General features: G+C 42.7%; 1 protein-coding gene across 1 annotated transcript; it reads right to left on the reverse strand.

Annotated features, from left to right (window-relative positions):
* Nucleotides 1-846: 846 nt before the first annotated feature.
* rmdn3 (regulator of microtubule dynamics 3) lies at nt 847-17,339 on the reverse strand. The gene is made up of 12 exons (XM_036582483.1): nt 16,707-17,339; nt 13,302-13,470; nt 12,302-12,442; nt 11,150-11,477; nt 9,198-9,300; nt 8,012-8,072; nt 7,402-7,477; nt 6,117-6,194; nt 5,664-5,762; nt 4,768-4,821; nt 4,398-4,478; nt 847-2,780 (listed from the first exon to the last, which is right to left on the reverse strand). Exons 1-12 carry the CDS (start codon nt 16,891-16,893, stop codon nt 2,715-2,717), a joined length of 1,443 nt encoding a protein of 480 aa, XP_036438376.1. The 5' UTR covers nt 16,894-17,339; the 3' UTR covers nt 847-2,714.
* Between the last annotated feature and the right edge of the window lie 1,300 nt (nt 17,340-18,639).

Genomic DNA, 18,639 nt, shown 5'->3' on the forward strand with positions numbered 1-18,639 from the left:
GATCAGGACGAGCAGATTACAAACGTTTATACGCTGATCTGAAACCAAACTGGCTTTATATTATTGAAAATGTTAGCATTAGTAAAGATTATGCCTTCAGAACAATCTGAGTCTCACTGAGGGTGATGCGCTGCAGTTAAGCCTCCGGTTCTGGAGCAAAGCGTCAATAATAAAGAATAAATAAATGAATAAATAAACCACTTGGCAACAGGAACTCTGGACTGGAGGATCTCTAAAACTTCAAATTATGGTATAGACAATGTATTACTCAGCACTGCCCAGCAGGGATCGGGGTAAATGTACAAATAATATGAAAAATCAGAGAGGTTTGGTGTGAAATGGTTCAGATGTCTTTACAGTGGTGGTGATGGGAACCAGGGGTCGCCATTACTACAACACAAATATAGACATTTTATTTACTATCCAGAACCACCAGTGAACCTACACGAGTCTTCTGAGTCTATATGGAATGTTGATGATGGAAAATAGTGGAAAATCTGAAATAATAAGTTTTCTTTGGGGACTATTTTGCCTCACAGCGCCCTGCATGTATCCCTCCACCATGAATGGAGTTTGAGTTCTCTAAACTATCCTAAAACAGTGTCTCAGTCATCAGGCAGTGAATTCATAACCATTTCATGTAGGAACTTTCTGTGAGGGAGCTTTTAGAGGTGGACGTCTGGTTCCTATCACCACCACTGTGAACAGTTCTGACTCGGTAAGTTTATCTAGAACAGAGCGTTTCACACCAAACCACTCTGAATGACTCTGTTTACATCTTAATCAGTGAATAACGCAAAAAAATCAGTCAAAGAGAGAGACAGTAAATCAGAGAAAGACAGTAAATCATGTTTTCATTATATTTCACTCTTTATTTGTGTTAAAATTGAAACACTTTTCACTTGGAATGTTTCTCTGCAAGACGTCACAATCTGTCAGGCGTTCAGGTAAATGTTTAAGGAGTCAGAGGATTATAGAGGTTATCATTATTCACCTCAATCAAAACAGTACTTAAATTACTCATTATTAAGGTCACGGCAACCATGACACATAAAAACAAGGCAAATTATAAGTAACAAATTAAAACGTAAGAAACTAAAATAAATACTCAAAATAGCTCAAACAGATTCATTTAGCTGATATTTAATATCTGGGCCACTGCTTTAAAATTAGTGCTGCCTTTAGACTGAACTCAGATCAGGTGTATAAGCACAGCCCCGACTATATCTCAGGAAAAATGTAAATTAGTTCAACTTTAATAAATATCGTGCACAAAGACGAACTTCAGTAAGTCATGCAGGTGGATCCTGCTGGAAGAAGCACTCAAACTCACCTGTAACTCAGCAAAAATGCTCAACTGTTAAAGGCAGAACACTGTACACTTTAGTGATGCTCCCAGGAAAAGGGAATTCCACCAATATTTCCAAATTTCTGCATAACTAAATGGTTGAGATGTAAACAGAGTCATTCAGAGTGGTTTAGTGTGAAACGCTCCAAAAGAATTGTTCACAGTGGTGGTGATAGGGACCAGACGTCCACCTCTAAAAGCTCCCTCACAGAAAGTTCCTACATGAAATGGTTATGAATTCACTGCCTGATGACTGAGACACTGTTTTAGGATAGTTTAGAGAACTCAAACTCCATTCATGGTGGAGGGATACATGCAGGGCGCTGTGAGGCAAAATAGTCCCCAAAGAAAACTTATTATTTCAGATTTTCCACTATTTTCCATCATCAACATTCCATATAAACTCAGAAGACTCGTGTAGGTTCACTGGTGGTTCTGGATAGTAAATAAAATGTCTATATTTGTGTTGTAGTCATGGTGACCCCTGGTTCCTATCACCACCACTGTAAAGACATCTGAACCATTTCACACCAAACCACTCTGAATCACTCTGTTTACATCTCACACACTGAACTACGCAGGAATGTTTGAAAATTTGGTCGAGTTCCCCTGTTAAGGTCAGTGAGTACTGTACCCTTTTTTCCCCATCACTGTTGTTGCAAAACCTCGTACCTCCTAAAATTTTGCCACTAGATTTTAATTGAAATGTTTTATTTTTAAATTTAGAATCATATTTTGGTCCGTTTATCACAAAATGACAGCGAGGTTACGAGGTTTTCACATCACAGCGATGTTTTACAACAGACCTCTTCAAATCCAGATTCCAGTCCTGGATTTTGTGCTCGCTTGTTCACTCTTGATGCAACTGAGTGGCCACCTAGTGTGAGGCCTACTGGTCAATACAAAATCCAGGACTGGAATCTAATTTCTGGATTTTAGATTTGAAAAAATGTGTTTTTAAAATTTGGAATGATTTATAATGTCAGTTTTCAAGACCAGGAGGGTTTTCACAAAGCAGGATTTCTCTGTTAGCCGGATCATTTAAGCCTGAAGTCAAGCCCGTCCAATAGGAGAAGAGGTGAGGGACATTCCCGCTGGACAGTCTTCAGTTCTGGCTAGAGTTCTCCAGCTAAACATGCTTTGTGAAATATCCTTCATATTAAAGTTGTGATGCACTCCTGTTTGCACACTGTGATCACACACGATTTTAAGACGACAGCATCACCAAAATAACTCCTTTAGTAGACCTGCTGATAGATTCGCTGGAGGATCCTCACAGAAACGCCGTGTAGAGCAGAGTGAGCGCAGACTCTGGGCTGCTGTAAACAGTCCTACACTGATGGGTTCTCATCCTCCAAGCCCCGCCTTAGCTGTCTGCTGTGCTGTCAATCAAAGCCTGGAGCTCCACCTCCAGCCCAGAAATGCCAGTTTCCTGCGGGTGGAGTCAAAGCCGGGTCACTCATAAGCCGGTCATCATAAACCTCTGAAGTCCTGATGCCCATATTAAGAATTCAGGGGTCGATTTATAGAAAGTCTGAAACCTAAACTGTTTAGTCTCCATGACGACTTCAGTACGGACTGAATTTGGTCCCTACCTTCATAATCTCATCATGAACTCCAGATAAGAAAACAGCATCACACAAACATCCTAACTAGACTAAACCTCCTAAATCCTGTCCTAACTTTAGGATGAACCCAACAGGGTCCTCACTTCTGTTTAAGGTCCGTTTCTATGGTTTTTAGGCAGCTGAGTCAGCAGCATAGTTCACTACCAGCATAATGAGCTCCATTTATTTCTACTGTAAAACGCTGCTTTCACTGTGAGATGATTTTCTTTTCTAACTCTGCGTTTTAAAGATCTCAGACGCTGCAGACTCGATCTCCACCGCCCCTCTGATCACCTTCGTGTGTTAATGTTGATGATGAAATATTACAGTGATGGTGGTGAATAATGAGGAGACGGAGCTGAACGTGTGTCTGTTTATTAGGAGGAGTAACGTTAGCGCGCTCGGCTAAAGCGTTTGGGAAATGGAGACTGAAACTGGGGAGCGGTGACGCTCTGATAAACAGCAGGGGGCGCTCTCACAGTATTCACTACTTACAGTTTATCACACTTTAGTTCTGTTTGACCTGTTTTACATCAGTAACAGCAGCTTAACTCACATTTTGATGACTTGTTTACGTTTTAGCTGTGTCTGTATGGTCGGTTGCTAGGAAACAGACATGACAGTTGATTGTGGACTGTGATCGAGTAGGTTAAGATTTCCTAACTGGATAAGATGCTGTGAGATCAGATAAGATTCCTAAATTAAGATCAGATTTGCTTCTGTAAGACAAACCTGTTTCTCTATGGTAAAAATGAACAGTGTTTTTGAGAATTTATTGCAGGCTGAGGTCGATACATTTTGTCCTGTGTACATTTCCTGCCTGAATATCTGAATTATGAGGTTGTTTAGCAGTCAGAAATATGAATAATGCTACATACATGCTATAAATAAGCCAACACTGCTGCACTGGGATGATGTCACATGAAAGTGAATCGACTATTAAACACTTATATTCCAACACCAGCTACTCAAACTGCAGCGTAAAACAGCCGAACGCCTCTGAACTGCCACGCTGCACTGAGCCTGCTGGGGTTTCAGCTCTTATGTAGCTCACGCTCACATAAACAAATTAGCATAGTGCTAACTACACACATCATCACACTGTTGCCTCAAAGCATCTGGAGGTGTTCAGAGTCTCTAATAGACCTGATTGTGTGGTTTCTGACTCTGTATGACTCACTGTTATCTATAAACATGGACTGAAGTACATTAGCATAGCTGAACACTAGAACTACGAAGCTAACGTAGCTAAAAACTAATGGATGCTAATAAACTGACTTTATGATGTGGTGACTCTGGCATTTGGGATATTATGTAAATTTGACTCAACCATCGCAAAAAAGCTGCCCTATGTAAGATTGTTTTTGTTATAAACTGTACATTTTATTTTATACACTTTGACACAACTAAAGAAAGCACTGAGAGAGGGTAAGCAGGTGTACCTGGCTGGTGGTGCTGGGCATGCTCAGTGCGAGCTGAGCCCAGTTTCGAGCCTCTGAGTGATTCCCCAGCTCCTTATGACACTGAAAACACACACACGACAACGTTAACCTCAACTGAGACTGGGCCTCGCAACGTCCACAGCTCTCCGACGGGCTGTTTCTGCAGCTTAGTTTCCATATATGGACTGTATGGACCGGAGAGTCATACTACATTCAGCTCTTTTATTAAAAAAAGGAAGGATTGTTTTTCTGGCCATGATACTGGGCCCTGAAGTGGTTAAATTGGTCAAAATAATTTAAAATCAAATTTTCATTTTCTTTCTGGAATGAAACTGGTTTCTGTAAGTGACACAAGAAGCAGCCGTGTTACCTTGGCGATGTACAGTCTCACAGTCCTGGAGAACCCGGGGTTCAGTTCCTCAGCCTTCACGCATACAGACAAAATAAGGCAAAACAAAAACAGAACAAAAAAACATTTTTAACATTCTGACATCTGAATGAAACATTTTTTTTTTTTAACCCGGTTTTCTCCCCAATTTAGTCGTCTCCAATTCCACCCGCTAGTTAGGACTCCCCCAGTCACACGATGCTATCAACGCTAGGAGGGTGAAGGCTAACACAGGCTTCCTCCGAGACCTGTGAAGCCAACCACCGCTTCTTTTCGAACTGCCGCTCACGCAACGTCACTGGACAGCCGAATGCGCTCGGAGGAAAGCGCCAACCGCCAGATCTGTTACGTCAGCTAACAGACGCCTGCGCTGACTAGCATCGCGCTGAGTGATGGGGGGAGAAGGAGGGGCCATCCCACCCACCCAGAGAGAGCGAGGCCAATTGTGCTCTCTCGGACTCCCGGCTACGGACGGCTGTAGCATCACCAGGGATCGAACTCGCGATCTCCTGATGACAGGGCCAACGCTTAGACGGTTGCGCCACTCGGGAGCAAACATTTCATATATGACAGTGAGACAGTGAGTGAGTGAGTGAGTGAGTGAGACAGGGAGTGAATGAGTGAAACAGTGAGTCAGTGAGTGAGAGAGACTGTGAGTGAATGAGGCAGTGAGTGAGTGAGTGAGACAGGGAGTGAGTGAGACAGGGAGTGAATGAGTGAAACAGTGAGTGAGTGAGTGAGAGAGACTGTGAGTGAATGAGGCAGTGAGTGAGTGATACAGTGAGTGAGACAGTGAGTGAGTGAATAAGACTGAGCGAGTAAGTGAGTGAGTGAGACAGTGAGTGAGTGATACAGTGAGTGAGACAGTGAGTGAGTACCCTGAGGAAGTTCTCCAGAGCGTCATTCAGACAGGAGTTGGGCAGAGTGTCGAACAGAGCAGCTGCCGCCTTCTTCTCCACCCAGCTCAGCCTGCTCACCTACAGAGAGAGAGGGAGAGAGAGAGGTAAAGAGAGGGGGGGGAGAGAGAGAGACAGGGAGAGAGAGAGGTGGGGGGGGGGAGAGGTAAAGGGGGGAGGGGGAGAGAGAGAGAGAGAGAGGGCGTTCAAACTTCACATATGACTAACTTTTGGTCAGTAAATCAGGTCTGCAGTGCTGGACGTCTCGGGGTTTAATGCTGTTTGATGAACCCGTTTAGTGCTTTAAACTATATGAGCAGTAAGATTTGGGCTCATTCAGTGTAAATCAGTGTCTGTTTAAGGCAGAACGATGCTGAAAGCAGCAGTGACTGACAGCTGGTGCTCTAATGACTGATGTGTGTGTGTCAATCTCACCTCGAAGCACCAGCGGCCCAGCAGGTAGAAGCAGAGCGGGTCATCGTCTCGGAGGGACAGAGCTCGGTCCAGATGCTCCTGCAGAGGAAACAGGTGAAGAGTCACACAACACACAGTCGGGCGCAAACGTCTCAGCTAATGACATGTTTTGTTGACGTTCTGAGTGAAAATAAGTTCACACACCCTCAGAGAACACACTGAGGTGTACATTCATATCTTTCTGTACATTTTGTGCACAGTTTCTATTTATTTGCTGAGTTTAACAATAAAACATAAATATAAAGTGTTCTTCTGTACAGTGACCACTTCACAACAACTGAATTGTGTATCACTGCGCCACAGCACTTCTGCTGTTAATGGAATAATCTTTGACTCTCATGCTGCTCACATGGAGCGTCTAGTACATGGACCGGGTTCTGTTTAAACTGAGGAGCTGACAGCTTATAATCTTAATTAGAACCAGGCTGGTCAGCTAGCTAACAGGCTAAACAGCTCTATCATTAATATCACAGGCTTGAATTAAAGCACTTACAGTATGATTCACTGTAAAACTGCAGTGTAAAAATCTAAAAATGTCACTTGAATGTTTTACACCCTTCAAATGTTCGTGTTTCAGTCAGAAGTCACGTCAAACCCAGACTGAATCCCAAACAGCTCTGTACTCCCTAAATAGTGTTCTAGCTATGAAAGTTTAGTAATTCCAGCCTCTACAGCCAAACAGTGCATCATGTACTGAGTGTGGATGAGTCTGAATCCCAAATGACTGTTTCTTAGCTGTATTTTGCTCTGTTGGGCTGCAGGATCCAGTATTTAAACTCCTCTGTAGTGCACTATGTAGGGAGCAGGGAGCTGATTGAGACTCAGCCCCAGCGTGAGAAGAGGGCGCCGCTGGATTGGTGCTAAATAAGACTCTCGGTGGTGATTTGGACCAAAAGTGCTTATAAAGTGAAGGTTTCTCCATTAAACAGTGCTGCATTATCATATGTTCATTATTATACGACAAAAAGTTAATAAGTTCATGAAATGACCGCAACATACAGCGATGGGTGACCAAACGTTCTCCTCATTCAGAAGTCCACAGTTGCTTGGCAACGATACCGCGCTCTAAAGGAGCTACTTTTCTTGGTAACTTCTTAGTTACATTAGCCTCGGAGCTCCAGTGCTAAAATTAAATACGCCAAACTTCAGACGCCAATCGTCTTCTGGCGCCAGCTAAGCTCAATCTTTCCTCTAAACTAATGTAATGTAATGTAATGTAGGTGGCGCTGTTGGAGCGCACTCTCACCTTCAGAATGTGGCTGTTCTTCAGTTTACCGTGCATGCTCTCGTACTGCGACGACTGACCGGTCAGAACAGCAAACCTGACCAGAGAGAGAGAGAGAGAGAGAGAGAGAGAGAGAGAGAGAGAATACATTAAAAACTATGTGTAAATGCTTAACATCAGTTTATATAACACTTAGCTCCACCCACATAATCATCTGATTGGTTGAAAATCGTTCTACCCATGTTGTTGAATCTGATAACAGCATGTTTTCTCACCAAACCTGACCACTGGTTGCTAAGCAGCAACAATGGCCATTTTACTCTAATCAACTGGAACTGCTTTTTTTGGCGGGAGAAATGAGCAATATTAAAAAAAACATATTTTATCTGAATCTTCTGTACTTTTTGTTTAACACTGTAATTCTGCTGTTCTCTGTTGTGTAAAGCACTCTGGAGTCGGTGTGTTATGGTGAATAAAATCCCGGCTGTGATGATCTACTGTGACCGAATCACACTGTGACCGAATCACGGCCGTCATGATGGTCACTGTAACTCACCACACCAGCGTCTCACTGTTCAGCTGTATTTCAGGGCAGTAGAGGAATCTGGATGTGTGTTTGTGTTTTGCTCACCACTTGTGGCATTCGGCGTTCAGTCCGTTCCGCTGGAGCGCCGCCTCTGCCTCATCCCGACCTGCAGGGTCAAAAGGTCGAAAGCTGGTGCATAATTGGAATCAGCCAAGATCAGAATGGGCAGAGCTGCAGCCTGGGAGGAACCCAGTTTGGCTACGTTCGCATTAGCAGGCTGAAGTGGCACAAATCCGAATTTTTGCCCTAAAGCCTTGGGTTCCCTACACGACTTTTAAAGTCTGAACAGGCGACTGAAATATTGGGGATCCACACTAAAGCGCTCTTGCTTTACTAGGAGACGCAAATAAACAAACGTGAGCTGCTGCTGCTGTTTTCTCTGCCCTTTGCACTGATACAGTTAAGAAGCAGCAGGTAAACATGCCTTAAACTCAGCTCATTAAAAAGCTTCGCTCCTCATGTGAGAGACTCTTCACCATTTTTCTTTGTTTACTTGCTGTATTTTCTTCTCTCTCTCAGTTTTCATTGGCTGTTGCAGGAATCTGTTCAGACTGAGTCGTTGACCAGTTTACACCAGATTACGCTTATGTTTTTATTATGTCTGATAAACTCTGACTGGTCTGAAACGCGACCGGGAGGCAGTAGATCTGAGTCTGCGGCGCTCACACCCGACTTAACGCTCTCTCCAACTGTCGACTCCGACTGACCCAAACATCTGCAGACTAGAGCCGACCAGCCCAGACTGAGAATCGGGGTATAACTCGTGAAGTGTAACCTGACTTAATGTGACTCAGATGTTTTCAGAGCTGTGTGGACACACAAATCTGAACTGAGCCACTTTTATATATGGTCCCAGATTGGATACGTATCCAATTCATGGCCGCGCGAGGTTAATGAGAACGCTGAGATGGGAATTCAGGTAATCATAATAAAACTGAGAGCTGATCAGAGTTAATCATCTCCGTAGCGAAGCTCGTTCTGCTCGTTAGTTTCTTTGCTGTTTATGACGCATGTTATCCACTCACGTGACGTTATTGATCAGGACGCCGGTTTGTTCATGTTAATGACAGGTTTGAGTCGCTTAATAAAACTAAAAAAAAACGAACCAACCATCAATGTGTCTCAAAAAATGTATGTAGTGCAGCTTTAATAAATGGTTTATTACAGAATTGTTATTAATGAACGTGTATGCACTGTGTGCACTTCTGTAAAGTGCTGTGTGTTTGTTTACCTTGCTCTGCGTAGCTCCGCCTCTCTTCCTGATCCTCTGTATGCTCACACATATCGTTGTAGGCTCGAGCCAGTCGCCATAGAAACTCTACACTGTCGGCATACTGAAAACACACACACACACACACACACACAGTGTGTAAGAGAATAGGGGTCACGACTGATGATAAACATTTATCTACAGTAGGTATTGTGTATGGTCCAGTATTGTGTATGGTCCAGTATTGTGTATGGTGTGTAAAACTATCCGTTATTTTCGCTCAGAAAAACACCAATATTATAATAAATACAAAGAAGCTGCTGGTGTTCTTTAACCCCAGAGTCCAGACCTCAACACCACTGAATGAGTTTGATTACTTCAGAAAATCATCAACCAGCTTCTAAGACTGAACTTTGGAGGTGTGTCTGCAGATTCTTTGAGGAACTGAAAGTGAGTCTCCTGAAAAGAGTGGAAGCTGGAATAAGGTGAAGAGTGACTCACTGACTGAACACAGCTGAGATTAGATTTAGCTGCTGAGGATTCTGGGTAATTTTCTGTAAATGTAATAGAAGGGTGGTGTTTGATTTTTGCAACAGTCCTGTATAATAAACTACATTAGAGTTTATAGTGTGGTGTTTACTAGGATAAACTATATTACTGTATTTTACACTCTATTAGTGGTGATCTACCCTCCTGCCCAGTGTTAGTCAGATCTAACACATCTAACCTAATCCAACACACCAGATCCAAAGCCTTCTGGGGTATCTGAACCTTAGAGACGGGTTTAAATTTGTCTGTTTGTAGATAACAGTGAGTCATACAGTGTCAGAAACCACATAATCAAGTCTATTAGAGACACTGAACAGCTCCACCCTGTTTAAGGCGAGAGGGTAATTAAGGCATGAAGTTAGCACCATGCTAATTAGTGTGTCCATTACAGCTGGGCGATATGGTAAAAATATAATACTGCAACACTTCAGAAAAATTGCACAATGCTCGGTGTGTCACAATATTTTTTTTTTCAGACATCTGATCTGCTGGACCAGAGAAAAAAGAGCCAGTAGAGCTACATTTAAAAAAAATACTATCAAAACTGTAAACACAGTGATTTTTATTCAATATTTGGCACTAAATCAGTTAAACAGACTTATTTTGCTCTCTTTATAATGAAACATGCAGTTGGTCACTTGTGGTGTCCACAAGCACTGACGATAAACACGATATGATCAGAAAAGCGTACTGTATTGAATTGTGACATCATTTATCACAATAACGATATATCGCCATACTGCCCGGCCCTAGTTTCTATTACTTGCTAGCTACATTGGAGGGGTATAAGCTTTCATTTGTTAGTCACATTAGCCTCAGTGTTCCAGGTCAGGGCTCGGCAACATGTGGCTCCAGAGTCGCTTGTGTCTCTGTTACTGTCCTGTTGTGGCTCCACAGCTGAATCAGATTTGTAGGTAAAAATAAAATAATCCTCCTTTACAGTAAAATAAAGCTCTGCTGATCGTTCAACACAGTTTAACAGTAAATGGTCTTAAACTCTGGAGTTAATGTAGAACTCAGCCTCGTAAAAATCAAACGCTGAGAGACATGAATAAGAAACTGTTCTATTTTTGCGGAAACGTTTCCTGACTGAGATAAAGACAGCTGAGCTAAAGCTTAAAGCAGAGCACAGTAAGTCTGTGTTTCCATTTATATTATATTTTTTAGTCTATACTTGTACATCAGCACACACTGAGACATATTTACAGCCAAGATGGTAAAATGGTAGTACGAAAGTACAAAATGGCTCTTCTTAACATTTGGGTTGCGACTCCTGTTCAGGTTTAATCTAAAGAAGCAAACGTGTCTTGGCTGATCGACTACATTTGGCATAAAGGGGAAAAACTGGAGATGTAATTTTTTTCCCAAACTCTCGCTTTAAGTCTGGCGCTGACAGGCTAACAGTGAGCAGTGCTGATACTCACCAGTGGTTTGTTTTCTCTCAGCAGATGGAACCCCTCCGCTTTTTTCCCAGAATCCCCTGCATGCAGCAGGTCGCTGTGTGTGATCAGAAGGGCCAGTTCGGGACTCGGCTCCTCCGTTACCGCCGCCGCCGCCATCGCTCCTTCATCATCCTCTCCATCCTCCTCCTCAGCCTGAGAGTCATCCTGCCTGAGCGTCAGCACCGTCGCGCAGCTCCTCTCCTCTTCATCCTCGGAGTCATTATCATCCTCCTCCTCCTCACCGTTTTCCTCCTTATCCGTCTCTCTGTCCGTGTAGTCGGATTCTACGTTGGAGTAGGCTGTGGTATATCTGCGGTCGAAAACAACAGCGTGAAACATACATTAACACATACGTCTGAAACGTGACCCCACCCCCACACAACGGGACACACAGATGTTCAAAACAGTGTCAATACACATTTGAAATAATGTGACGTATCACAGCCTGAGCGGCTTAATTAGACCAAATCAGTCTGACACCTGGACAGAACTGTGACTGTAAGTAAAAACAATGAAACTATTCGCATATTAATGTAATAAAACCTTTCTGACAGAGTTACAAACCCCCCTGTGCTGTTACCATAGAAACTAATAATGTTATATACCCTCCCTCGCTGTTACCATAGAGACTGACAGTGTTACATACCCTCCCTAGCTGTTACCATAGAGACTGACAGTGTTACGTACCCTCCCTCGCTGTCACCAGAGACTGACAGTGTTACGTACCCTCCCTCGCTGTCACCAGAGACTGACAGTGTTACGTACCCTCCCTCGCTGTCACCATAGAGACTGACAGTGTTACGTACCCTCCCTCGCTGTCGCCATAGAGACTGACAGTGTTACGTACCCTCCCTCGCTGTCACCATAGAGACTGACAGTGTTACGTACCCTCCCCCGCTGTCGCCATAGAGACTGACAGTGTTACGTACCCTCCCTCGCTGTCGCCATAGAGACTGACAGTGTCGCATACCCTCCCTCGCTGTCGCCATAGAGACTGACAGTGTCGCGTACCCTCCCTCGCTGTCGCCATAGACACTGACAGTGTTACGTACCCTCCCTCGCTGTCGCCATAGAGACTGACAGTGTTACGTACCCTCCCTCGCTGTCGCCATAGAGACTGACAGTGTTACGTACCCTCCCTCGCTGTCGCCATACAGACTGGATGGGCCAGTGCTGGCTGTGAAGTAGATGGAGCTGGAGCTCATGGAGTCTGAACGCTCCCGTGGCAAGTAGTGACGTCTCCGGCGTGACCTCTGACCCTCCTCCACTCCCTTTCTGCTCAGAGAGAGAGAGAGAGAGAGAGCGAGAGCGAGAGACAGAGCGAGAGAGAGAGAGAGCGAGAGACAGAGCGAGAGAGAGAGAGAGCGAGAGACAGAGCGAGAGAGAGAGACAGACAGAAAGAGAGATATCGACAGAGAGAGAGAGAGAGAGCGAGAGACAGAGAGAGAGAGAGACAGAGCGAGAGACAGAGCGAGAGAGAGAGAGAGCGAGAGACAGAGCGAGAGAGAGAGAGAGCGAGAGACAGAGCGAGAGAGAGAGACAGACAGAAAGAGAGATATCGACAGAGAGAGAGAGAGAGCGAGAGACAGAGAGAGAGAGACAGAGCGAGAGAGAGAGAGAGAGAGACAGAGAGAGAGAGAGAGAGCGAGAGACAGAGCGAGAGAGAGAGAGAGCGAGAGACAGAGCGAGAGAGAGAGCGAGAGACAGAGAGAGAGAGAGAGAGCGAGAGACAGAGAGAGAGAGAGAGACAGACAGAAAGAGAGAGACAGACAGAAAGAGAGAGAGAGAGAGAGCGAGAGACAGAGAGAGAGAGAGAGAGACAGAGAGCGAGAGACAGAGAGAGAGAGAGAGAGAGACAGAGAGCGAGAGACAGAGAGAGAGAGAGAGAGACAGAGAGCGAGAGACAGACAGAGAGAGAGAGAGACAGAGAGGAACAGAAAATCAAACATGCAGATTTTACCCCTTTTATTCCAAATACTCTGAAGTTGACTTATTTAGTTTTGCATGAGGAAAGGAACGAGGCTAATGCAGCTACAGCGCGGAGGTCACTGGTCCTAACTGCACGCCTGAATCATGCTTGCATCAAACCATGTGTTGTTCAGTAATCTCTAACAGGCCACTGCTGGTCACTCACCGGACATCCTCGATGATGGTGCTCGCGATCTCTCTTAGGCCGGACCGCAGCTCGGCCACTTCATTCCTCAGGCTGGACACACTCATCATCACCTCGTCCAGCGTGTTCCTCAGCTCAACGTGCTGCTCTGGGGTCAAACCACGCAGCGCAGACGCCAACAATGCCGGGTCTATAAGCACACACACGAACATAAACAACGAGTCAGTTCTACAGTTTCTCATTAGGCTGAATGAATAACCGACTCTAAATGTAGGTATTGTGATATAAACTGAGTCTGTTCTACAGTTTCTCATTAGGCTGAATGAATAACTGACTCTAAATGTAGGTATTGTGATATAAACTGAGTCTGTTCTACAGTTTCTCATTAGGCTGAATGAATAACCGACTCTAAATGTAGGTATTGTGATATAAACTGAGTCTGTTCTACAGTTTCTCATTAGGCTGAATGAATAACTGACTCTAAATGTAGGTATTGTGATATAAACTGAGTCTGTTCTACAGTTTCTCATTAGGCTGAATGAATAACCGACTCTAAATGTAGGTATTGTGATATAAACTGAGTCTGTTCTACAGTTTCTCATTAGGCTGAATGAATAACTGACTCTAAATGTAGGTATTGTGATATAAACTGAGTCTGTTCTACAGTTTCTCATTAGGCTGAATGAATAACCGACTCTAAATGTAGGTATTGTGATATAAACCGAGTCTGTTCTACAGTTTCTCATTAGGCTGAATGATATTGAGTATAAGAAGTATGAGACTCAGCTGAGGCAAAATTAACATAATTGGTTTGTGGTTTGGGAACAGTCACTTTATCGGTTTCGGTGTGCAGTAATGACGTTTTTATTGCTTTACCTCACGCAGCAGGAGAGCAGCACACATGCAAATATTACTGTGTACTGTACCGTACTGTACTGTGGTGCATCACACTGCAAATAGTCTGTCATTTATCAGAGTCCACAGTTAGCTCTGCCCACACGGTCTGACTGGCTGAAAAGGGTTCCACCCGTGTTACACCTGATAACAGACCTTTTTTTTTAATATACCTGTATCATTCCAGTGACGACTGGTTGCTAAGCAACAACAACTCTAAGCAACTGGACCTACTTTTTTGGTGGAGTCAAGTTCCAATATTAAAAATACATATTTGAAGCAATCTTTGCGGCTAGCAAACGTTCTAAAGCCGATATATTTTCCCTGTGAAGTAGTTCAAATCGGAATTTTGCTACATATATACGCTAAATACATACTAACATTCATTACCTCACATTAATCAGCATCACTAAACTGGCAAGCTGACCGAAACACCCTTTAATAAACATTTAACTCAGTTTAGTTTGTGTTTGTAATTCATACATATGCATATGTCATTTACTTATACGCTATAAAGATCTAAAATATATTATATATGAATAAATATAATATACTTATATACTCTGTATAGTTATTATGTACAATATACATTTTTATATATATTTATTTACATATCATTGGCCATCAGTCAATACACTTATATTTATGTCTTTTATCTCATTAAACATGACTGGGTCAAAGATCAAAGTGACTTTTCCCGTTAGAACTGAATGCTTGGCTTAATTAGACATATGTATTTGTTAATGTACACATATTAATATTTTATAACTACCTTCACATTTATTTGGGAGGCTGTTCCAGAAACAACTGGCATTTAATAAAACAACCTAAAAGGCCCCTTTAGAACATTAAAGGGGAATTCCACCATTTGCTTAAAAATTCCCCCATAATTCAGTGTGTGAGATGTAAACAGAGTGATTCAGAGTGGTTTGGTGTGAAATGGTTCAGATGTCCGGGGACTATTTTGCCTCACTGCACCCTGTATATTATTTATCCCTCCACCATAAATGGAGTTTAAGTTCTCTAAACTATCATAAAACAGTGTCTCAGTCATCAGGCAGTGAATTCATAACCATTTCATGTAGTAACTTTCTGTGAGGGAGCTTTTAGAGGTGGACGTCTGGTTCCTATCACCACCACTGTGAACGATTCTGACTCGGTAAGTTTATCTAGAACAGAGCGTTTCACACCAAACCACTCTGAACGGCTCTGAACCGCTCTGAATGACTCTGTTTAGGACTGTCCACCAGGTCGCTGGTATAATATAATCCACCACTGATGCTGTTATCTGTACAGGCTCCTATTACCTGCACTGTGCAGCACTTCTGTAACAGTTTACATATAATTTGCACAGTTAATCTCGGGTCTTCCCCTCAACTGTGGCCACTTTATCAGAAACCCCTATCTTTTAGCCCCACATTACCAGGTCAGGGCCACTGTGATGCTGAGGTGGTCCCTTTCCAGTGATGAAGGGGGGCTGATAAATTAAGCAGCAGCCCTGTCTCGTTCAAATGTTCCGTTCCACCTTAAATGGTGCAACAAACTGCTGCACCTTTTAAGGTGGAACAGAAAACTCCAATAAGACGCCAACTTTATCTTTAGTCAAGAAGATGTTTCTATATAGAAGCAGGAACACTCAAAGAACGCTTTGCATGATTAAAGGGTTCTTTGCATCATGAAAGGGTTCTTCAGACTAATAGAGCATGTGCTATGGGTTCTGCTATTGCTAAAAGTTATATAGGGTTATATAAGGTCATATAAGATTGATACAACTGAAGAACCTATATATGTATATGTATATATATATATATACATACATATATATATACATATGTACACATACATACATATACACACACACATATATATAGTAATATGATGCTGTATAGGACGTATAGAAATGTTTCAGAGAACCATATACAACACATTCTCCATCAATCTGAAGAACGCTTTCATCATGGAAAGGGTTCTTTGAGTGTTCATGGTTCTATATAGAACCACTTTCCTACAAAAGAACCCTTGAAGAACCATTTTTTAAGAGTGTATACAGAACCATTTCATGTTTAAATGATTTTTTACACATGAATTGGTTCTTCAGATTGATGGAGAACGTTGCATATCTATATAGAACCTTGCTGAAAAGAGTTCTCTATAGCACCAAAAAGGGTTTTTCTATTGTATATAAGCTTGATATTGTAACTACAGCAGAACCCTTTTTGGTGCTATATAGAACCATATTCAACCCATTCTCCATCGGCCTGAAGAACCACTTCACCACCCAAAGAACAATGTAAGCGTGCAAATGGTTCTATACAGAACCCATGGTTCTAAATATAATCTCTTTTAAGCTGAAGTTGGCTTCTGATCCGCCAGCTTCTCAGTGGTGTTGTCCGTTCCACCTTAAATGGTGCACCATTTAAGGTGGAACGGAAGACTCCACTAATAAGCTGGTGAATAAGGCTCTCAGTGTATTAATGTATTATTAACGTTAACAGAATAAAAGTCTTGTCGTCTCTGGAACAGGTCAGTCACCTCGGCCGCGCTGTGTGAGGGGAAGCCGCCCGTCCACCACCAGCTGTCCCGGGCCGCCGGTCTCCAGCAGGAGCCGCTGGTTCCTCCGCCGCAGCATCTCTCTGATGATGAGAAAGGCGATGACCCCGGTGCTCAGGGTGACTCCCACACCCAGCCCGATCAGCCCGCTCCTCCCGACCGAGCTCATCGCGCCCTGGCCCGGCCACAAGAGTCAGTCAACCCGCGGCCGCACAGCGCTTCTTCCAGTCCAGCCCGGCCCTCCTTCGCCCAGGCGGGGATTATCGTTATATATTCGGCTGGTTTCAGTCGCTCACCGAGCCGGACAGCCGCCCAGCGCACGAGCCCAGCGCACGAGCCCACCGTGTTACCAGCCCGACTGCGCCGTTCTTATCGCAGGTTGAGGTCAGCTCAGCTGAGCTCGCCTGATATGGCCGCTCTGTTGCTATAGCTACTGGCAGCCAGCCGTGTCCGCGCGCAGGTATGACAGCGAATAAGCTTTATTACCTAAAATAAACGTTTATTAATAACCCGAAACAGAAAACGGCCTCATTAATAACGTCTCCGCTCAAAACACGCTGGTTCACTTTCACTTTAACAGCACGCAGCGGACTGAACCACTCTGGACAGAGGGGGACACGGGGTGACCAGATACACAGGTAAACAAATGACTGCCAAACAGCGCCGTCTGCCGGACTGGAGGGGCTTTAAAAGGGGGATTTCACAATATTTCCAAAATTCGTGCGTTATTAAATGGTTGTAAACGAATCAACTCATAAAGGTTTTATGAAATGCTCCGTTCTGGAGACACTTAAAGAGTGTTCACAGTGGTGGTGATAGGAACCAGACGGATATATGTCCAGTGATGGATGACCAGAGTTATGAAGTGAATGAAAAGGATTTATTTATTTTTTTTTTTACAAAGCCAAGAATCAATCAATAACAGAAAAGGTTGTAAATCAATACGTGAGATAAAAGAGAATCTGGGACTGTTTTACTCGATTTTAGTTTACTTTTAATATGATTTTGTTATGTTTTAGCTATTTTTTCACTTTTTTGTTATTCTTTATTATTATTATTATTATTATTATTATTATTATTATTTTATTATTGTAAAATGTATTGGCCTAAATCTTTTATTTCTTTATTTGTTTCATTAATAATGTTTTTATTTATTTATCTGATCTGCTGTTTATTAAGTTACTATACTGTTGTAATCTTAATGGTTTATTGATTTTCTTTTTTTTTTTTTACTTTTTTACTATTAAATTTTACTACTTTGATTATTATTACCTTTTAGCATTTGATATGTTTTTTACTATCCAACTTCTCAATCCCTGATTTCTGTATTGGCTCGACTACATTGTAAATAAGGGTCTCCCTCAATGTACTCTGAGGTAAATAAAGGCTGATTGATTGATTGATTGATTGATTGATTGATTGATTGATTGATTGATTGATTTTAAAGGCTTAATGACACAATGCAGAAGGGATGGTGCAAAATGACTGATTAATATAATGTTTTTTTGCAATAATTTTCCATTAATAATAAAGACAAATCTAATAAAAATATAATAACGTGTGTATTTTGGACCATTTTCTATTATTTGTAGGGTAGATACTATGAAGGATCTTTAAATGCACTCATCCAGCTTCACAGGGGATTTATAGGGTGAAAGTTATGCTGTTCTCCAAATGATATCTGTGATTAATGCAGTCCAAGAGAATTTCCCTCTGCGGGTGATCTGGTTTAGCATAATGATTGACTAAAATGTGATTGGATACTGGGTTATTGATCTACAAGTAATGTAATTATCGGAACCGATGCCATAAATGGAATCGAATCTTCTAGAAAACTAAGTGCTGACAGACAGCAGAACTAAATACACCAGACAGACACAGTCAGGAGACTCAAAGCTGAATTAGGAGTTAACAT

Source organism: Colossoma macropomum, unplaced genomic scaffold (genome assembly GCF_904425465.1).
Source record: "Colossoma macropomum unplaced genomic scaffold, Colossoma_macropomum, whole genome shotgun sequence".
In the NCBI taxonomy this organism is placed as follows: domain Eukaryota; kingdom Metazoa; phylum Chordata; class Actinopteri; order Characiformes; family Serrasalmidae; genus Colossoma; species Colossoma macropomum.

Coding starts and splice junctions, on each gene's coding strand:
- rmdn3 (XM_036582483.1), bottom strand. CDS start 16,893: ATGAGCTCGGTCGGGAGGAGCGGGCTGATCGGGCTGGGTGTGGGAGTC. Junction 13,471..16,706: donor CCTCACACAGCGCGGCCGAG/GTGACTGACCTG, acceptor GTGTGCTTATAG/ACCCGGCATTGTTGGCGTCT. Junction 12,443..13,301: donor ACCATCATCGAGGATGTCCG/GTGAGTGACCAG, acceptor CTCTCTGAGCAG/AAAGGGAGTGGAGGAGGGTC.